Source organism: Thermobia domestica, chromosome 5 (genome assembly GCF_964235325.1).
Source record: "Thermobia domestica chromosome 5, izTheDome1.hap1.1, whole genome shotgun sequence".
Lineage (NCBI taxonomy): Eukaryota > Metazoa > Arthropoda > Insecta > Zygentoma > Lepismatidae > Thermobia > Thermobia domestica.
In genome coordinates this window covers 161604770-161628569 of record NC_137458.1, presented here as the reverse complement: position 1 = coordinate 161628569, position 23800 = coordinate 161604770, and the positions used below count along the sequence as shown (strand labels likewise).

General features: G+C 35.2%; 1 protein-coding gene across 1 annotated transcript in view; it reads right to left on the bottom strand.

Annotated features, from left to right (window-relative positions):
• LOC145686221 (uncharacterized) overlaps window positions 1-23800 on the bottom strand; it is a 307734-nt gene that overhangs the window by 113786 nt on the left and 170148 nt on the right. The window contains exon 12 of the mRNA XM_081759284.1: window positions 17667-18331. Coding sequence (XP_081615410.1) covers window positions 17667-18331 — 665 coding nt within the window. The remainder of the gene's footprint in view (window positions 1-17666; window positions 18332-23800) is intronic.

Below are 23800 nucleotides of genomic sequence, written 5' to 3'. Positions count from 1 at the left end.
CTGGGTTTATTAGAATGTATTTTGTACCAGTACGTCCAATGAACGATACCGAATTTGCCACTAGCGTAGCCAGGATTATTGTTTGGAGGGGGCCTTGCCGCGGAAGATTGTTTTAATAATAATAATAATAATAATAATAATAATAATAATAATAATAATAATAATAATAATAATAATAATAACGTGGGTTCCTGTCACCACGGCATGGCGCGTCCTCAGGTTGCGGATCGAGGAGAAGGCCTCTAGATATAGAGGTTAGCTGCGAATATACTGAATAAGCAGTCGCGGACAGACGACTAGGAGTGGTCCTCCAGCTTGGGGGTTTGGGTAAGGCTAACACCCTCATTCTGTAAAAAAAAGGTACTTGTTCAGAAACATTCACAAAAGCCTCGGACAAGGACTGATAACTTGGCACGACATCAGCAAAAGAAAATGGACATGAGATTTGGAATATGGAATATTAGAAGTCTTTATAGGGCAGGCGCGTTAAAATCTGTAACGAGTGAGTTAGAGAAATACAGGATGGACTTAGTAGGAGTTCAGGAAGTTAGGTGGGAAGGAAATGGATCTGAGAATTCCGGAAATTTTACGTTCTTTTACGGGGAAGGAAATAAAAATCACCAGTTAGGAACAGGGTTTTTCGTTCACAAACGAATATTACCAGCAATTAAACGGGTTGAATTTGTTACTGACAGACTTTCTTTTATTACTCTTAAGGGACGGTGGTGTGATATTATTATTTTAAATGTACATGCTCCAACTGAAGATAAGGGTGACGATATAAGACGTTTTTACGAAGAAGTGGAACGGATATTTGACCAACTCCCGCAATACCATATGAAAATTCTATTAGGAGATTTCAATGCGAAGGTAGGACGAGAGGATATTTTCAAACCGATTATAGGGAACGAAAGTTTGCATAAGGAAAGTAATGACAACGGTGTTAGACTCGTGAACTATGCAACATCCAAAAACCTAATCGTGAAGAGTACAAAATTCCCACATCGCGACGTTCATAAATACACTTTGACATCACCAGACGGAAAAACACATAATCAAATTGATCACGTTTTAGTAGATAGAAGAAGACAATCTAGCATAATTGACGTCCGGTCGTTTAGAGGGGCTGATTGTGACACTGATCACTACCTGGTAGCAGCGATAATACGGGAGAGATTATCGTTGAATAAATGTAATACTCAATGTCCGAAAACGGAGAGATTTAATTTAAAGAAATTAGAAGAGAGCCAGGTAAGAGAGGAATACCAGATTGAAGTTTCGAATAGATTCTCGGTTTTAGAAGACTCGGAGTGCACTAGTGTTGAGGATACTTGGATTGAAATTAGAGATAGCATTAAAAGTTCAGCAATAGAATAATTGGGACACGCGGAAATACGTAGGAACAAACCCTGGTTCGACCAAGAATGCATTAAACTAGTAGAGAAGAGAAAACAGGCAAAATTACGGTGGCTACAAAATCCGAATGAAATAACTACACAAAATTTCGCAGATATCAGGCGGGAAACTTCCAAACTTTTAGAACAAAGAAACGGGATTTTTTGAAAGCTAAAATTGAGGAACTTGAAGATAATAGTAAAAATAAAAATATTCGGGACATGTATAAGGGGATCAGCGAATTTAAGAAAGGCTATCAACCTCGTGCTTATATATTAAAGAAATCTGACGGAACAGTTCTCACTGATACGGATAGCCTCTTAAATAGATGGAAAGATTTCTTTGACGATTTGCTGAACACGCAGCCAAAAACTAATGTGCGTGGAGAAAAGGAGATACACACCGCAGAACCGTATATTCCAGAACCCAATCGAATAGAAGTGGAAGCCGCTATAAAGAAATTAAAGAAACACAAATCTCCGGGTGTAGATGAAATTCCGGCTGAGTTAATTTTAGCTGGAGGCGAAAAATTGTGGAACAAGATACACAAACTCATTCTCCTTATCTGGAACAAGGAAGAATTGCCACAAGAGTGGAAAGAGTCAATCATTGTTCCAATTCACAAGAAAGGCGACAAAACTGACTGTAATAATTATCGAGGCATTTCTCTTCTGTCAACATCCTATAAAATCCTTTCAAATATTCTGTTAGCAAGATTGACTCCATACGCAGATGAAATTATTGGAGATTATCAGTGCGGATTTAGACGAAATCGATCAACTATCGACCAAATATTTACCATTCGCCAAATACTCGAAAAGAAGTGGGAATACAATACCCCGGTACATCAACTATTTATTGATTTTAAAAAGGCTTACGACTCAGTTAGGAGAGAAACATTATACAACGTTCTTACAGAGCTTGGAATACCGAGAAAGCTAATTAGATTAATTAAGATATGTTTAAGTGAATCCCAAAGTAAAGTCCGGGTAGGAAAATTTTTGTCCACGAGCTTCCACGTCGAAAATGGCCTGAAACAAGGAGATGCGTTGTCGCCATTATTATTTAACTTTGTGCTGGAATACGCCATAAGGAAAATCAAAGATAGCAACCAGGGCCTAGAGTTGAACGGCATTCACCAGGTTATGGCATATGCTGATGATGTAAATTTAATAGGGGATGATAGAAGAACAGTAGAAATAAATGCAGAGATATTATTAAACGCTTGCAGGGACATGGGTTTAGAAGTAAATGCAGAGAAAACTAAATACATGGAAGTGCGTCGGGACCGTAATACGGCAAATTGTGGAGGCGTTAAAATATTAAATAATACTTTTGATAAAGTGGATACTTTCAAATATTTAGGATCAATATTAACAGACGAAAATCATATCCACGAAGAAATTAAATGTCGACTAAAAGCAGGGAATTCGTGTTACTATTCGGTTCAAAATCTCTTGTCGTCGCGAATTCTGTCGAGGAATTTGAAGCTTAAAATATATAAAACGATAATCATGCCTTTTGTTCTGTATGGTTGCGAAACATGGTCACTTACTCTGAGGGAAGAACATAGACTGAAAATATTTGAGAGCAGGATCCTGAGAAGAATATTCGGACCCAAGAGGAACGAGAATGGGGAATGGCGGAAGCTTCATAACGAGGAACTACATAGTTTATACGGTTTACCCAACATTGTTAGGGTCGTCAAGTCTAGGAGGCTTAGATGGGCAGGTCATGTAGCTAGAATGGAAGAAAGTAGAAACGCTTTCAAAGTCTTGACTGGTAGACCCATAGGAAAACGACCATTAGGAAGACCTAGGCGCAGATGGCAGGATAATATTAAGATGGATCTCGCAGAGATAGGAATACAAAGTAGAAACTGGATCCAATTAGCTAAGGATAGAGGTCAGTGGAGAGCTTTTGTGAACGCGGCACTGAACCTCCGGGTTCCATAGGCCATAGAGTTAGTTAGTTAGTTAGTTAGTTAATAATAATAATAATAATAATAATAATAATAATAATAATAATAATAATAATAATAATAATAATAATGCATTTTTCTCTGAAGTGCTGGCTTCTTTAGATATTTCTTCGTTGTTTCTCGATTGCTGTTTTTGCACATTTTCTTCGCCAAAATTAACACCACTACTTTCTCTTTTTCGTTCTACCCATCTTTCTAAAACGTTTCCGAGCCATTATCTGAATTAATATGTTGTTAAGATTTTTCACCGTTGTTTTCTGGTTTCTTTGTTTGCACATTTTCCTAACCGAAATTAGAACAATTGTCTTTTTTTCCTTTTAACCACTTTGTAAAACATTTTCCAACATTTTGCAATTGCAATTGTTTCTTATTTCGACATCCTAAACACGTGTAACTCAAATAAATATTCTGAACTGACAAACCAAAATACAGACATTTTTAAATAATAAAGATGACGTTAGGGAACAGAGCTTGTCAAGGAACTGCTTAGTGACATATTTTGTTTTGAAATAGAATAATGGAAGGCATTTGTTGTTTGTTTCGAAAAAAACTTATAAGCATCAAAGTACCAAAATAAGTTATCGGAACCCTTTGGGGGGGCTTGCCCCCCCGTGGGCCCCTCCCTTACCTACGCCACTGGAATTTGCAATCGAACCACGGGGGAAACAAAGCATATGCGTTAAGCTTTTGATATTATCCTAGATGTGTCTCGGAGGTCTATAGTTCTACTGGAAATTCAGTATGCTTTCCTTTATGAAAGTGATTTAATGAATGTTTAAAGCAGTGGCGCATTTAGGGGGTGGGGCTTCCGGGCTTAAGCTCCCCTCCCGAAATCTTACTTACTATAGTAAAGTATATGAAATATCTTGCAGAATTTTCACATTTTCAGGCAAAGCCTTCCCCCGAAAATTAACAAAGCCCCCCCCGAAACAAAATCGTAGACACGCCACTGGTTTAAAGCATCCTCTATACATTCAAATAGTTCTGAAAAATATGTAGAAACAAATATTATTTCTACATTACTGTTGGATTTCTGGAAACGGAACTTTATAATGTTAGGTTCTTTTCTTACTACGTTTAAATTCCACATTTTTATCTGTTTTCTCTTTTCGTTTCCTTCTTCTCCCCTCTTTCTCTCTCTCTGCCTAATTTCTGAATCTCTGTGTAATAGATAGACATTTGTTTCAATTTTTCATTGTGTGAGTTTCAGTTTTTACCTACAATCAACTTATGAATCTTGTTTCGTTTCGGTTTTGTTATTTCATTTTATCGAAACTAATACATATGTAGTTTGAAATTAGAATTGTGGCCATGTTGTTAGCTAATTTTAGTATGGGAGAGAAGAAAGGAGGAAAGAGGGGCCTCTTTATCTGATACGATTATTTGATAAGAAGGTGTATATTGGGTGGCCTAACTGCAGGGCGTTAGCTGTCGCAATTTTTTTGTTGCGGAATGTACAATGGCTTCTTTTTACGTCGTCATTCCAGTAATTCCAATAGGACCTTTGGGTGACTTATTACACATCTGTTCTCTGATCCGTTGCTACACTACTTAAATGTTTTTCACTTGTTGAACTACAAACCGCCCTTCCATAAAATCGTTGTAGATATCTGGATGTTCATCTTTTAGTTTCAGACAGTCCTCAAAGTAAATATTCCCCCATCTGGTGTAGTTAACTTTACCAAAAACCAAGACTAACAGGTGTGTTATGCGAAATGAAGATACATGAATTTCGCAATCGCCTTCTCTGTCAGCAAGAATCATATTCCGTAGAACAGGGAATACCTTTGTCAGGAATGCATTCCAATATTTGAATAATTTTAATTCTCTGCACCCTTGTTGAATAAACAATGTGAAATCTTCATTTATATATGAAAGGTTGATAAATTTGATACTTCTAACTTAGCGACATTAGCATTTTCACAGCCAAAAGCTTTTTGTAGATTCATGACATATTGAAATAGAAATGCATACTTCATTGGATCATTATTTTTTGAAAATTGCTGCCACTGTAAACGCTCAATGACTGCTGCTATAATGAAAATTCCTTGTAACCTTCGTGAGCAGTAAAATACATTCAGTATACTTTCTTCTACACTTGGTGCAAATATCGGAACTTCTGTTAAAACTTCTCTCACTTAAGTAACTTCCAATACAACTAATTATATAGAGGCTCCTAGCCCAAGGAATTTATTTGGCAAAACTCCTAGCCCAAAGAATATATTTCAAAACTGTGCTGAATGCCAGAGTTGTATTTCCTTTGCTAATGTATACTACTCCCTCATCAGACCATAATGGACCTGACTGTTTACTGATTTGGGATAGTGCATCTTGAAAGTTCAACATTGTTGTGTATACAGAAAATAAATGTATAGTAGCATATGGTAAAACTGGTACACACAATGATTTCGTTTTGGGACGAACTTTTTCACACAATAGCGAGTTGAAAGCACTCCAGGAAGGAACACTAGTTATGACCAGGAGTTCACTATCTGGAAAGTTTATTTTCTGGAGGAAACGACTAAGAAACCAGATACGATCAAGTTCTGATGATATATATCTATATCTATATCTATATCTATATCTATATATATATATATATATATATATATATATATATATATATATATATATATATATATATATATATATCATATAGTGGTATCATTTCAGCAGAGGTGAAGTCTTCTGAAATGTTACCACAAGTCCGCAGTTTTTGAAATTACACTAACTTCTGATATTCTAACACAGACTTGTCCAAATGGCGGCCCGCCAAACCATTTTCTGCAGCCCACAAAGCTCTCACAACATACGATTGTTATTACTGATAATATTTTAATTTATGTTTCTACTCTTCTTTCGAAATAAGGCATCCATTTAGAGCTTCTGTACAACAAAAAGGCCCGGACATCCAAGGCAACACTGGAGTCAGTAATGTAGCTATAGGCAAGGCATCGTTGCTGAAAGAACGATTACTTCAATAAACCAAACCAAACCAACCATACCAATTCACCATGAAAATTATGAATAACCGCTTCAGAAGCTGTCTTGGAGATTCTTCTCTTTTACATGTTCTGCGGCTCGCAACAACAGGATTGGATGTAGATATCCCAGCCCTTGTAAACTCTCCTAGTCATCCTCATTTATCACATTGAATGTAATATTTCAAATACATTTTTATATTTTTCTTTTGTAGTATAATAATAATAATAATAATAATAATAATAATAATAATAATAATAATAATAATAATAATAATAATAATAATAATAATAATAATAATAATAATACACTCTGTAAAGAAAAAATAGCGACACCTCAATTTTCAAACTAATTTACACAAAAAACCATAATTGCAGCCCGTTAGAAGAGGAATAGAAGGAAATGAAGAGTGGGATAGTTCATTTGCATTATCTGTGACACCTGTGGTGTACGACATCACTTGCCAATTATTTGTAAATGTGTAATATTTTCGCTAGATGGCACTGAGTGCGTCTCGTAAATTATTGTAGTGAGAATTCTGCATTGCATTTCTGATGTGTAGGCTGAGGTTGCTTTTTCACTGTTTGGAAGGTGTCAAGTGGTAATATTGTTGTGCAGCGCTGTTTTTGTGTGATATTGTTGCTACATATGGACTGTAAACAAGAAGGATGGGTAAGAAATGTGACTTGTCGCTATGTGAACAAGATAATTCTTACTTTGCACAACTAAGGCAAATCTCTAAGAGAGATAGATGGAATAGTAAAAATCCATCATTCGACGGCAGGATGAATAATTCACAAGCGGAAACAGCATAAGAAATCGTTCCTTCGTCAACAGTGTGAAAGAAAAAAGAAAGCATCACCCAGAGCAGATCGCTAAATTAAATCAATAACACTGCAGATTTATGGAATGATTTCTCCAAAAATCGCTTCTGTAATTTGACATAATCTTGGAATTGCAGTTACTCGTACAACTTTATTGCCTTGACGGCGTAAAGAGGATATTACGAAGAAGAAAACTCGTAGAAAGCCGAAACTGACAAAAACACAGAGGACTTCAACATGTAGGTTTGTGAGTCGATATGCAACTTGGACTTAAGACAACCGGAAGCACGTCGTTTTTTTCGTTGAAAAGAAGTTTAGCATAGTGGGAAACGATGGTGGAGTGAAGTTGTGGATACGAACGAGCAAGGAATTTGACAAGGATTTTGTTTAAGACATACAAATATTCAGTTACTGAGTGATGGTATGGGCTTTGTTCACCGCTAAAGATGCCAGAACGTTGGATATATGTGAAGGATCGTTTGATGCACGAAAACATCTTCAAATTCTGGTGCGTAAAGTTTTTACTACAGCTAAAGATGACTTTTCTGAAGAAAATATGCATTACTTCCTTTTCAAGGATGATAATGCTTCATGTCACCGAGAGAAAATCGTTAATACATGGTTCAAGAATATGAGTATTTATAACCTCATATGGAATTCGAACTCACCTGACATTAATCCAATTGAAATTTTGGGTCGATATGAGAAGAAAATTCAATAGACAACTATCTCGAATAAAATAGAATTCAAGAAACAGATAATCTGATGTCAAATCGAGGTTGCACTTTACAATAGCCTTGTTACCAAAGGACCCCGATGATTCGCTGCAGTGCAGAAAGCCCATGGTGCACATACAAAATATAGTTTGCTTTGTTGTACTTCCCGATGTTCGTACACAATATATCTTACCCTTAAGAAGTTCCATTTCTTGTTTCCTGCTATTGTTGTTGATATTATTCACTTTTATGTGTAACTCTTCCTATAAACGATTTGGCTCAAAACACACATAGCTACTTATATATGCATATAAATTCACTAAATTCATGTCAAAAGCCTGAAACTGTCGCTCAAGTATTAAGAATGAACTGCTCATTGGGAATATGCAGTGTAGTATTATCAGGAAGTCATGTAAAAAATCATATTGGTTAATGTATGTTGCAAAAACCATATCAGAGCAAGTGTCGCTATTTTTTCTTTACAGTGTAATAATAATAATAACAATTATATTATTATTATTATTATTATTATTATTATTATTATTATTATTATTATTATTATTATTATTATTATTATCATTATTATTATTAGCTGCGGCCCTTCACCTTGTTAGCAAAGACGGTTATGGCCCTCAGGCTCATTATAATTGGACACCACTGTTCTAACACATCAATGAAAGTTTTAACTTCCTCCAAAGTTGAAGTCATCAAGTTATTGCTAGTTGTATTTATTTACAGGAGAATTTTGAACAACAGATTTATCCAATGCCTGCGTATGTTGCGCAAAAAAGGTGTATCATATGTATTAGTATCATATGCCTATTTATTAGTGTTGTCTAACCGCTGTGTGCTAAATAACAGTGTTGCCAGCTTAGATTATTCTTAATGTTTTCAGAATAATGAAAAAATTCACATGTTTTGGTATGCCTCTTGTGCAGAACAGAGTTGATGGATATAAGCGTTATCATTTTAGAACATACATTCCTTTAGCTTTCTAACGATGTATGATTCATTGCGCTATGCTAATTAAGAGCTGCATGAAAGTTGTGCAAATCAAGGTTTGCAATTTTACTAAAGTTAGGGGTGTCTACTAGCGGGCGCCATGATTGGCGGCCATATTGAAAAAACTCACATGATGATTAAATGACCAAGCTAAATCTTGCCCTTTAACATCCCATAGCACATTCCAGAAGTCAAATTCTCTATACGCGAACCTTCCAACAGGACCTTGTCTGGCCCCTAGACTATAATGATGAATTGATTGTTGTGTTATCTAATCACTAGATTATCACACTTTTTCAGTTGAGTGATGTACGGCATTATGCAATTAAATGCTGCAATGTTGGCTCGAGTTTCTTTTTCATAATATAATTTTTCAACGATTTAACATTCTAGTTTTTCAATGCTTATCCAAACACGCAAATTTACGCTTATTTTGATGATTTCTTCGCTTGTCTCCGGATTTGGTACCATAACAAGCAAGGATATTATAAAATAATAACTACACTGCTCAACAAGAAATTGTTTATCTTAATATTTTTACATTTACCGAATGATTTTGACGTGCTAATTACGAATCTGGTATTAGTTTTCCTCAAATGTCGATTGTTTGGAAGGAATTTTACAAAATCTTATTTGTTCAAGAACACGATTTTAGAGGAAGAATTTCAGCCTTTACTTCGGCTGTCCATAGATGGCAACACAGAACAAACTCTTGTGGATTAATTAGCAAGTTCCGTTTCGTAACAAATTTTGAATACAGCATTTATTTTGAATGAAAATAACTGTCTAGGAAAATATAATTGCTTATTTTTTCCCCGTACTTTTACAAAAACTATTAACTTTTACTTAAGTAAAGTCAGTAAATTTCTATATGGCTCCACTTGGATAGCCAGCTGCATACAATATTGAGTAATTATAGTGGTAACTATATCAGTGGCACTTGATATAATTTCACTAGTTGCTGTGTGGAAGATAAAATGTCTACAAGTAGGCGTTGTAAAATGTCAGCAGACTCATTTTGTTATGTTTGTGGATATTACATAAGCCCCAAACAACTTAAACATAACATTGTGTGCTTGGAACAAAGTTCTGTGTTGCATATGAAGCTTAATTTTGCGTGCCCGTAGGTGATCAAGACAAACATTGGGCTCCGCATGTGTGTTGCGGTAGTTGCCGATCTACATTAGAAGGATGGTTACGGGGAACCAGAAAGTGTATGCCATTTGCTATTCCTCGAATTTGAAGAGAGCCTACTAATCACCATAATGACTGCTACTTCTGTTCAGTTGACATGACACACTATAAAAACAGAAAGAATAGGAGAAAAATAGAATATCCCAGTTTACGTTCATCCATTGCTCCTGTTTCACACAGTGACGAACTTCCTGTACCCAAACCACCAGAGATATTGTCATCAGAAGGAGAGCCAGAGGAATCTTCCGATCTTGATATTAGTTTTTCACATGAAACCAGGAAAAAGGAACCACATTTGCTTAATCAGCAAGAACTTGATGACTTGGTAAGAGATTTAGATCTTCCCAAATCAAAGGCAGAACTTCTTGCTTCACGTTTAAATGAGTGGAATTTTCTCCTTCCAACATATAAAATATCAAAATATAGGAAAAGACATAAAACTTTTTCACAATTCTTCAAAATGGAAGGAAGTTTGTGTTATTGTTATGACGTTAGTGGTCTATTTGAAGCTATCGGTTTCCCACATCAACTAGAGGAGTGGCGTCTTTTCATAGACAGTTCATCTAGAAGTTTGAAGGCAGTTCTGCACAATGGAAATGTGAATCCTTCTGTACCAGTTGCACACTCAGTCCACATGAAGGAAGACTACGAAAACGTGAAATTGTTGTTGGAAAAGATTGAGTACCAAACATATAAATGGGATATTTGTGGAGACTTTAAGATGATCGGTTTTCTTCTAGGTTTGCAGAGTGGCTATACTAAATATTCGTGTTTTCTTTGCCTTTTTTGATAGCAGAGCTACTGACAGTCATTATACACTTAAGGTGTGGCCAGAAAGGAAACATTTACTTCTTGGTACTCACAATGTCATACATGAACCTTTAGTTGAAAGGGAAAAAATCTTACTACCACCACTGTACTCACACATAAAATTAGGACTTGTAAAACAGTTTGTTAGAGCATTAGATCCACATTCTGCAGCTCTTTCTTACATAAGACAAATGTTTCCACACTTAACTGACGCTGGCAAATCACAACTGGCAAATTTACTGGCCCACAGATACGTGTGATGCTTCAGTTTGAAGAACTTCAGAATAGAATGACTCGAGAGGAAAGAAGTGCTTGGGAAGCTTTTAGGGCGGTAGTGCAAGGTTTTCTTCTTAAAAGTAGGAGTGAAAATTATAGGGAGTTAATAGACTCTTTGGTTGACCTATATCGCAATTTGGGTTGTAGAATGTCGTTGAAATTGCATTTTTTGTTTTCCCATCTTGATTTTTTCCGTCCAAATTTAGCAGATGTGAGTGAAGAACATGGTGAACGCTTTCCTCAAGACATTGAACAAATGGAAAGAAGATACCAAGGACGCTGGGACACAGCGATGATGGGAGATTACATTTGGCCATTGATTTCTGATGACAAATCAGCTTCGCACAAGCGAAAGAGCAATCGTGCTCATTTTTAATATGTTCTGCATTATGTGCTTGGAGTGAAAGTGGATATATTTTTGCTAAGCTTTTTTATTATTTTGTACGCTGTGTTCGTACTCCATAGTGACTAAGTTAATTCTGCATAATTGCTTCAGTGAAGCATATTGTAAGATAACAATTAGCTCTAAATTTCTCGATAAAAATCAAAACCGGACCAAAACTGCGGCTTATATAGACTAGTCATTTAATATTTACTTCTGCGCACGAAAGTATTAGAATACTTTCGACAATAATGTTTCTGCGAAAAAGTATTAGAAATGTAATATATTTTAGTTGAAAATAGAGGTTAGGAACTATTACACGGAAATGAAAAATGACTTTTTTCATTTTTCTTTGTCAAGTTCCAGTTGATTTCATAACCAAATTTCTAATTTTGTCTGCAACATTTTGTGTCGTCTCGTGAATACCAATTTAAAACTTACAGAATCAATTTCTTATCAAAAAAATATCTGATGTAATTTGACTAACTATACAAACAGTGTTGTCAACTCCAGAAATAAAAATACTTACTTTTGAGGAAAAATTAAGAATTTTCTCAAAATTTGTTGAATAAATTTCCTTTCGCATGTAATATTGCAAATAAACTTACACAGTTTAAGAGAATGTTCATTTGCTTAAAAAGCAAGGCATAACCGGTTGTGTTAGGGCAAATGGTTTCTTAGTTATTACGCTTTAACGAAAACTGGAGAAAAAATCGACAAATTACCCGATTTCTAAGGGTTAAAGACGAATTTTAAGGCGATTTTTGACATTTCGGGAAAACTAACGTTATGCACGTTATTAGTACCACCCAACGATATTTAAAAAACAAAAAAAATCAGATAAACAAAAAATTGGTCAAAATTTGTTACCCAGTGCTATTTTATAACATCCTTGGTAACAAGATGATTTGCAATTTGGACTGGTGGTGCCATCTGGCGTGTGCAAAGGAAAACAAAAAGAACTATAAAATCTTTTGTGTGTGTGAATAAGTACGAGTAGATACTCAACATTACTAAAAAAAAAAAAAAAAGGAAAAGAAAAGAGATGAAAAATTATAATCTCAAATAGAGGTAAAGTGCATTTTTTTTTTTTTTAGAAAAAAGCGAAGCAGAAAGTGAAATAATGATAGTGATGATATTCTACAAAAATAGTTCTTATCAACTGAGTTCTGAGAGAAACTTTAGAACTCAATTGATGAGATCTTTGTATATTGAGAGATGAACCTCTCTCTTTTTTTTAGTATTTTTCTTTTCTCTTTCTTCATTTTTGTCTTTATGTTGTAGTTTCAGCTAGTTGGCCTAGTGTTGTATGAAACTATGTGAATACATAAATTAAAAAAAATATTGCACCATACAATAGTGTTAAACCATTACACTCGGTATACATGTTTGTTTTTTTTTTCAAATCACATAAACCTGTTCAGAGGAAATACAGGAATAATTTCCTATTAACAAATTGCACAATCCCAGAAATGCATCACTCTGAGTTAGGCAAATAACAATTGTGATAATAGTTTAAAGTGCAACCTAAGTAAAAGTTGAAATTTGGGCACCTACAAACATTTCTTTTAGTGAAGTATGAAGTGCTAATAGAAGAATGCATAATACTGACTTCAATTGAAGTGAATTGTGATATTTTTAGTAACTGAACGATAATAAAATTTTCCATAAACTCTCCGTGTTCGCTCGTGTCGTGTACTTAGTGGACCAGAAACTAGACTTGAAAATAATAATACGTACACTTTTTAAGTATTTTTAAATAATCGAACGATGGAATAAATATAACATACAAGGGTGGTTCAGAAAATAATGCCTCCAAGCCCACTACTTGGTCACTAATACTGCAAAGATTCTGAACTGTTTACCAATAATGTACTAATATTTAAGCTATAGAATGTCATTTGTTTCACCTTCCTGTCTCTCCTCGTTTCGAAGTAATGGAGCAATCCATAGCATCCAGTGGTGACGTCCGGTTGAAACAGCGTTCTGTCATTGAATTCGTGATTGCGGAAGGTTGTGCGCCCAAGAACATTAATCGCCGGCGACGAGTCATGGATACACCGTTACGATTCGAAAATGAAGCGTCAGCCGATGGAATCCCATCTGCCGTCAAAGTGTTCTTGACATTCTGCCTCATCTTGCCTATAGTCCGGATTTTGCGCCTTGTGAGTTTTGCTTGTTTCCTAAAGTTAAGGATCACCTTAAATTCCAACGATAACAGTTGTGTTACGGAGGTGGAAGCAGCAGTTCGGCAATAGTCATCACCAGCCACCACAATTCTTCACCGACGGCATGCAAAGCCTTGTTAAGCGTTGATGTAAGTGTGTTGCCCGTAATGGGAACTATGTTTAAAGATGATGCCACATTTTGTAGCTGTCATTGCAAGTTTTCCACTGATATCTGTGTCGGTGCTATCTATGAAACATATATAGAGATATCACCTTGGAAGTATTAGTTTCTAAATCACCCACGTGTAATATAAAATAATTTGTGTCTAGACTTCAGAAAACACTCGGGTATTAATTACACCAAATGAAAAGAAATAAAAACTATTTTATCAAGTGAACCTCATTTCTTTTTACATCTGCTTTTACTATAGTTACAGATTTCCCGCTTGTATAATTGTCTTCCCTTTCCTCATTATCCTTTCTTTAAGAAGCAATAGATTTTATTTGTAAAATTTTCATTTTAATGTTGGGATGTTCTAAATTTGAACCCTGTAGCATTTCCACGAAATGTTTCATATTTGGGAATATAACAGTTGGGCAAAAGTATAGAAAGAAAATACGGCAAGTGAATGATACAGGGGGACAAAAGTGCAAGGATGGGTGCAATTAATAGTATGGAAAGCTCGTTAATAATAGGTCGGTGTATTTTGCAATTGTTTTGAAGACTTTATTGAAATTTCTTTCATTAAAATATACGATCCACCCAACTTCATTTTCTTTTCTTCTCCCTTGTTACAACTAGTTTAATTTTATCCTATAATTATTCTACTTTAACAGAACATATTCTTGCAAAAGCTTTCCGATTGGGCATCTCTGAATTGAAATTGCTGCTTGATTTCGAATTAACCAAAGGAGAGCAAGTGACAACTACGTAGCTTTCAATTTTGGTTGAAATAATTGAATAGAATCCAAAGAATAGGTTCGACATAGTCGCTTTGATTTAGTAGAAACTGCAGGGAGTCGATTAACCGTGCGACTAAGTCGAACAGGTGAATACACGTACAGGGTTTAAGGGAAAATGAGAAAAGAGATGTAATCCAGACAGATATAAATACAATGTAAACACAATTTGTCGGTTACTAGAAGTATCAAATGAGAAAATACATGTATTAGGTTCTGTTTTCTCCCTCCTTTTGATTTTACACGTTCACGTGCAAAATTACCCATGTTCCCCTCTGTAAAATTTCAAAAATATTGGTACCATCGTATTCGTCTCGTATCAAACAAATAAAATTTGGAGCCCAATTGGCTCTCTTCTTTTGATTTTTCACCTTTAACTGCACCATTATTCATGTTCCCCAGTCAAGTTTCGAAAATTTTTAGCCAATCATATTAGTTTCGTCAAGTACTACCACAAACTACAGAAAAAAAGTTAAGGCACAGTTTGCTTCCCTTGCACTGAATTAACGATATTCAATAATTTTCAGCTGAAAGTTAATTAAATTTTACTTTCTTCGTAATAATGGTAGCAAAGTCAATCTGGGTTAGTAATAAACGTACAAGTAAACTTAATAATAATAATAATAATAATAATAATAATAATAATAATAATAATAATAATAATAATAATAATAATAATAATAATAATAATAATAATAATGTGGAATTTTGTATAATTTAAGCAAGTAGTGACTGATTAGATGGAAAATTAAAAAAAACACACATTATATATATATATATATATATATATATATATATATAATCTATATAAGTTATATATATTTAACCTATATAGATTTGTTCTGCACTTTACTTCCATTAATTAAAAAAAGTACAGGCTTCTATGGTTGGAATTTAATGCATTATTATTTATTTATTTAGACCAAAACTATTATTGGGAAACAAACGAGGAAATAATATGAGAAATCCTGTTTTAAATTATTTCGACCTTCAGTTAATAATATTTTAGAAACTCACTGAAAGGGTGGTAATCGAAGTCGTAACTAGGTATATTCCACAACCGTTTGCGTCGACACAACGCAAAATTTACGACAATTGCCATACTAGTTATAACGACTTTTTCCAATTTTCGAGTTGCGTTGCTGACCCAAAGTTTTGCGAAGATAAGTTTGCAAGGTAGCCCTAAGCCTTGCGTTAGACTTATCAGTTGCGAAATTTATTCATATCTACATATTTAAAAAAGGATCATTTTTGAAATTGTTACTACTAAATTAGAGTATATTGTACTTGCAAACTAATAAGTAGTCGCTAATAGGAGCAGAGATGTGCGTCTACGCGTAAAAAACGATAGTTTACGTTTACGTGTCAACTATGCGTAGACAATGTAAACAACGTAGACTATGTAGAATATGTCAACAACACGTAATTTAATATGGCGTCGTGGACAATAAAGGAGCTTTCTTTTGTCGTTACCTTGCGAAATTGCGTACAAAATAAAATGCCTAGACCAGCGAATAGTAACTTTCGAATACTTAGTTTCGTCTTGATGAAGGAAAATGAAAAATATTATGCATTTTGTAAAATATGCAAGAAAAAATTGGCAAATACAGCAGATTCAAGACCGAAAGCCATCAGGTGAGAATTAGTTTTGTAAATTTCATTATAAAAGCAGTGTTCGAAGTGGAAAATCTAAGGAAGTGGTATGTGCAGAGCAGAGTAAACATACAGATTAGATAATTCCGTCTACTTTTTATATGTTAGTCGTTTCCCTAATCTTTCGCTGCACTGAAGCAAAACAACTGAATGAGGAAATATAAACAAACGAGCAACAAAATTCTTCCTTACATTTGATGGTGGTTGTCTACATAGTCTACACAGGAAAAGTTGTAATGTAGATTACGTATAGATTACAGTAGACAATCGCGTAGACGTAAAATTATAGTTTACGGCACATCACTGAATAGGAGAGGTGGGGACATAATGACCCCCGGGGCAAGATGGTCACCCTGATATATGACGGTGTTCCTCTGGTGACAGAGAACTGGTACTACTGCAACAGTTGTAGTTAGTGTGGTGCGAAGTGTTGCGAAGTCGATACCTTCAATAGCGTGTGAAATAAGCGAAGAAAACCATTTTCATGGTACGTCGATATAAGGTATGTAGTGAATATTCTACCTGTTGATGAAAAAAGTCATTACTTGAATAAAACATATTACACACATAGATAGTGAGGAAGGTTTGGCCATCAAACAATCATGCATAATTTCCTTGTAGAATATGGTGGATAACAGATAGAAGGTTTTTGGAAGTTGTATCTGGGATTGGGGCAAATTGGCTCCTTAAAATTGTACACACAGTTTCTCTTAACACACTGACGTATAAAGATCAGTGTTGCCTTTGACCGAGTGTGTGTCCTTGTTCTGTAATCTGTTGGCATGCTAGAGACCTAGTCTCGATTTTTTTTGATAGCCCCTCTATTCCACTTTGTATTTTCTTTTGCATTTAGTTTTATTTTATTATTATTTTCGTTTTTATAGTTTTCTGCTCATTGTTTTATAATTGTACAAATAATTGTTTCATTAACATTTTAATGAATAAGGAAACTAGCATTTCCTTATCGAAAAGTAGCATAATTTTGGTTAATATGTAGTATATGCTCCAAGGATGGGGCCATTTTACCCAGGGGGTGGAGTAAAACGGTCATTCACAATAGGTCAATTTATTTGCGCTTGTAACTTGTTTGGTAAAATTTTCATGCCTCATACCTATTTGCATTTGTAGAAGAAATAATAAAGGATATTGCACTGCAAAATCATCGACTTTCCATTCATAGCAACACTGCTATTTCAATTTCAATCTTAAGGTGTTCATTATGCCCCCACCTCCCCTAACTCTTCTGTATATATATATATATATATATATATATATATATATATATATATATATATATATATATATATATAAATAAATTATTACCTGCAAGATGACTTCAGCTTCACTTTCTTCCATGTAATTATAGTTTTCTAGATAGAAAAAGCCAAATGTTATAGACTCAAGTGAAAGACTAATTATGGAGTTGGCAAATCTTAGAATATCAACTAATTCTTGACATTTTTCCATTTTGTTGTTACTACTACCTTCATCATTACCCATCTGTTCGCAACTGCATGAACTCGAACAAGAACATGCTATCAAAGATTCTTCATATTCAAAAACACCAAGTGATACAGTTGACGCAACATTAAAGGAAGTTTCATCATCGAATGAAGACAGATCAGGAGATAGGATACTTCGCACTGAATCATGGTTACTCGTTTTCTTCTGAAGGTAAGAGTTTAACCGAACAACTGTTGGTGCGGTGCTTTCTGTTCTTCCACCTATCTCCACATCAGAAGTTTTCAACGGCCAGTTTCTTCGACCAAGCATAGAACCTAACTTGACAACAGTTGGCGTACTACTGCGCGTACGACTAGTTATATCCTTCGTCTCAAACAGAGAATCTGTACTTTTATGTGCAACGCTTTTCAGTTTTAGAAAAGGTGGTGCACCATTTCTTTTACCATGGAGTCCTTTCACACTACCGTGATAAAAAGATGACTCAATGTACTCCAATAACATTACACAAAGAACATAACGCAACACTGAAATAAATAGAAAAAAAATATTAAAATCATAATTCACAACTACTTCACTGTACTTATTTTTTTTATTTTTTTTTCACCTCCATGTCTAATCCTTTTAGGATTTCGACTTTTTGAGGTAAATTTGAGACTTTCACTCAAACAGTTACTGCTTCCTTACTATTTATCGTAGGATCATGGTTCATACCTCGTTTTTATGTCTTTTTCTTTTTAAGGACAGAGCATACTTTTCAACGGTACCACTCGCTTGTCAGTATTATACACCACGAACAGGAAAATCGGGGAAACCGAGAGAGTTTTCGAAATTTTTGTGCCCCTTTGGCTCGGGCCAGCATTTACGTACGGATCTGATTTTTTTTAAAAAATACGTTGTTATGTATACACGACTCCAAAAGTGCATTACCACTTGCAATTCTCCTTTTCCTGCGATAGAAGGCAACCCAAAACTCGGCGGTTGGATTGGTTGCGAATTCAAAAGGCGTTTGACCAAACCTTAATTTTGTCACAAATATATCAGTGTGGCAAATTGCAAATAAGAGAATAAAACAAATTGTTAAGAATGACAATTTTATTATCGTGATGGAGTTGGATGACATCAAAAGTTACAAAATGATATTACTTAAGCAGTTCAAACAAGATGAATGGCAAGAAACAGATATTAGAGGAAAGTATTCCTCTCCCCCCCGAAAAAATGAATCTCATAAAAAAGAAAAAGTTACATAATGTAAAGATTTAATATAAAAGCTTAACAGCACAAAAACAAACATCTACACGAAATGAAAAAAGAGGCAAACACAGAATAAGCTACACGAGTGGAATAGCAGACTTGTGGGCCTCCCATGCAAGATTAAGAGATGGAACCCTAGTTGAAAGCCCCATTGTTATAATAATAATAATAATAATAATAATAATAATAATAATAATAATAATAATAATAATAATAATAATAATAATAATAAAAGCTGCTGATCCTACTTTCGCGGGATTGGCAGATGCAACGTGGAGCAAGATTTATTTGAAATTCGACTCGACTCGAAAATGATTTTCCAACTGAAGTACAGTAACTTACTCGAACTTACATTTTCCCGCAATATTTTTGTTCTTGTTATATATTTTTTTTGAGTGTTCATGAGAGAAAGAACTTAGAAGTAACACTTCCGAAGTGTAACAGACCGATTTTGATAAAATTTGGCAGGTAGATACCACACATAAAATAATCGAATACGTGTTTTTTTTATTTTGTGCTGGAAAAACAGTTTATGGGTCAAGAGCCCCACCCAAAATTTTGAAAGTTGACACCCGAAAGGCAAGAACAAGTGAACCGAAGTGAATGAAAATGTGCACAGATATTGCAGACGTAAAATAAAAGAATACAGGTTTCGTATTTTCCTTAAAAAAAAAAAACGGTTGGGTGAGGCACTTATCTTTCCAAACATTTGATCACGAAATATCAAAAGTATTAGTAACAGCATGTCAGATGTGTGTAAAGATTTTTACTACCCGCGATAAAATAGTATTTCCGCATTACGCTCCTTTTAATCTATTTTCAATATGTGTATGTATCCTTCAGACAAACTCTCCTCGAAAAGTTTCCTTTATTGGATCCTGTATTTCTGACGATGCTTCCATTATCAAATAGTGTAGGTAGTTTTATTTAACATAGAATTGTATACGCCAAAACAGTTGTAAACTTTCTCATTGCTTTAAATTCTCTTGAGTTGATTTTGAGCTTAAAGTCCCTTTCAGCAGCGACGCTATATGAGACGTGGACCTACTAATTAACGTCCAATCCGAACCACGTGAACTCCCACCGGAAATCAAACCTGGGTCTTCCATGCTTTAACTTTACTAAAAATTTTCTCGAACATTCTCAGGCGGATTTGAAAGGGTGCACTTGCTACCCCGGAGTTTTCAATGAATGTATTTTTAGTAATTATATTAATTTTACTTTTGAAAAGGTGTAACCATTTCGTTTTTTTTTAAATCCTTGAATAATACGTAGTCAGTGTTGAACACAGGTTTCAATTTTATACGTGGCAATAGTAACTTCCATGGTTCCCTCTTTTCTGCCTCTAGACAGAAATATTGCTTGTAATAACTGCCAAATTACGATTTTTATCAATAAAGAGAAGCTGTTCTACTAACTCTGGTATCGATTTCCTGCTAAGCAGAAGTAAAAGTGAATCTGAAAAGGTAGGGGGACGGTAGGTAGCGGCATGACGTCACGCCGTCCCCATGCCTATCTTTGCCCATTGCAATTTCTTAGGAACTGGGGGGAACCGTACAAATTTTGGGTCCCACGCACTTTTACCCTTGCTGCTAAGTATTAATTGCTGTGAGGACTAACAAAAATATTATGCGATATTATTATTATTATTAATATAAATAATAATAATAATAATAATAATAAAGGATCTGAATAATAAAAATATTTTTCAACTTTCTATTACAATTCCCGTGGGCTTCCGTGAATCTGGATATATTGTTTTTATAAGGAATAGACTTCAAACAACAATTTGCCAAATAGGATTTGTATAAAGACAAAAAAAGCCTTATACTTGTTTTACAAAGGACTAAGAAACTGACCTTGTGTCTCTTTTTTAACACAATATTACAAGGCACAGAAACCACGCCTGCGGGCAGCTTGCTTTTTTGCCTGTGGGTAGCTTCAGTTCTAAAATTAACTTTCATTCTGTCAATACATTGTGGTTATCAGTCAGTTACACAGGTTCTTTGCAACAGGTTAATCAAACCACGTTGTTGTAGACAGTGGCGGCGGAAGATAGCAACCTTTTCCCGGGCTGGATTTTACAAAGATGTTTTGTTCATCAGGTAGGAAGCAAAATCCATCGTACTTTGTAATCCCTCCCCCTCTTCAATGCACATTGTGTGAAATTTAACTTGTATATTGTAGTGAGTTACAGAAAAGAGAATGCTATTTTTTAAAAATGACCTTATCAAATAAGATTGACCATTATCACATTATATTCAAGATGAAAAATATTCATTTAACAGTTGTCGTACCTTGTTGTCTGCACTGAAATTCCCATAATGTGCTTTCTTTACTAATATGAGCTCTGAGCTTCGTGGTTAAGTGGTTAGCGTACGCGCCTTTGGCGTGAGACCCGGGTTCGATTCCCGGAGGGAGTTCATGTGATTCAAATTTCACGATTAATTAGTAGGTGCCGTCTCATATAGCATCAGTGCTGAAAGGACGTTAAACTAAAAACCACCTCAACTAATATGAGCTTGGCAATGGTACTGGGTTATTTCATAACTTCTTCAAGATGATCTTTGTAGGAATGAAGAACCATCAAGTAGTTAATCTAGGTTGAGTCATGGTACTCTGAAGATAAGATTTCTTTCTTCATAGAGTGTCACTGAAGTCATAGAAACAGTAAGGTAAAGCATTGTTAGGTTATTAACTTCCGGAAAAAATAATGAGTTATCTCTTTTGGTTCAGATTTCAATAAGACAACCAGATATTGAACATCTTGAATGACATTTAAAGAATCATTTTTGCTTCGGTTAAGCTAGGAAAGCATTTTTAACTGTGCTTTTAAAATATCAATATGTATGTCCTTTGAATACATTTAGATTAAAATTGGAGATACGTGAACAGAATTTCCATTAGTATTATTAATCAGTAACTGTTAAGTATCCTACAGCACAGAGAAAATATAGTCCTCAAATCTTCTGATCATGATGTTTAAGACCAAGTCGTAGGCTTCAAAGTATTTTTCACGGTAATATCCTTTCGATGATGAACATGATCAGTGTCGTTTTTTGCCGTATCAAGCGTTTTAGGGATTCTTCTTTGAACTCAAAATTAAATCTTCTGCGTTCTTCAAAATTACACACGTACTTGCTATTGTCTTTTTTCATTCTCTTTTTCTCGTACTCGTTCGTTCGTGGATATGACGTGACGTTAGAAATAATAATAAGATATTTTATCAGCAAGGAGGATCTATAATTTTTAGTGTTCTCCCTATTTTTTCAAAGCAGAAGGTTCTCTAATCAGCCTAAACAACTTGCAGGAGAGAAGAGCAGAAGCTTGTGGAGCAAGCAAGAGGTCTTTTCGACTATACTTGATTCTAAGCTGCCGAAAAGTAAGGTTCTTTTTTTCTCGTTCATTTATGTATCTGTTCGTAGTCACAAACTCGATGTACACTGAGTTCAACAGGGTTGGGTGAGAAGCAGAGAAGCAACAAAGCGAAAACGAAACAATACTGTCAATGTTCCTGTTATTATACTCTAACTTATTTAACAGAATGTTGTCTCTTCATTGTTTGCGTGGTAGTTGAAAGCGAAAGAAAAAAGGAAAAAGTCTGAAGATCATGGACGAAAAACGAAAGCAGCACACACAACACAACCCTCTTTATTGTTTTTATTCCTCACTCAGAATTAGACTTCATATCAAACGCACATGGGGACATGGGTTACATTTGAATGGTAGGTGCCATTCTTCATTTTTTTCTGTTACATGAACACAATTGCGAAGAATTACATTGTAAATTTCTTACAGTGTATGTTATATATGCTAACAAACTTTAAATATGGGCTAATTCTGAAAGATCTGTTTAATTACCCCATACCATAAACGTCGCCAACACCTAGTGGCCCACATGCCGGTAAATATCGATCGTTGATATAGAGACGTGCCGAAGGATTGCCTCTAGTGTGCCACTGGCCGCAGGGTTCGTTGGGTCTTAAAAGATATCTAGAGTTGGGGTATTGAAGTTACTACCGCGTAACAGCGAGGACTTCATTTTCGTCCAAGCTCCTTTGATCGTAGAATTGCAAATGGATCAACACAAAGTATCACCAGTCATGTGCAAGCGGTTATTATTATAAATTATTTTTCCTGACGAATTGTTCCTAAAGTGAGCACCGGGGGTTAAGAGTAACCCCTGCCTCTACATCATGAAGTAAAAAATCTTGAGATGAGCGCGTATAATTGTATGAATTTAAGTGGAAATTGTCAGGGTAAAATGTTTCAGCCCAAGCCTAAGTCCAACCCGGGCCGATAAGTTTTGGATGTTTGGCAGGATCACGATAAGTTTTAACCCTTTTTGGTTCAAGCCAGAATACATGCTTCTTCGGAACTCAAACCGGTAACCTCGTGAATGACATCTTTGCCTCCTAGACTTTTCGACTACCGAGGTTACCAGTCAACCAGTAAACAAATACTGCACTTTTTAGTATTCGCAGAAAAAAAGCAGCCCATCAGGAGGATATATGAAAGAAAATGAAATGAAATCTTCGAGTTTTACGTCCCAAGGTTATGCTGGTTAGGTTAAAGGAAACGGTGATTATGAGAAATGAATGAAAGGGTGGAATGAAGAAAGTGGGAGGAAACGGAAGAACACCGAGAAAACCCAAGCACAGGGTGTTTGTCCAACACGAACTTCACTTGGTGCGAGCTAGGATCGAACCAGGGGCCACATGCTTCAGATGTGAACGCTCTAC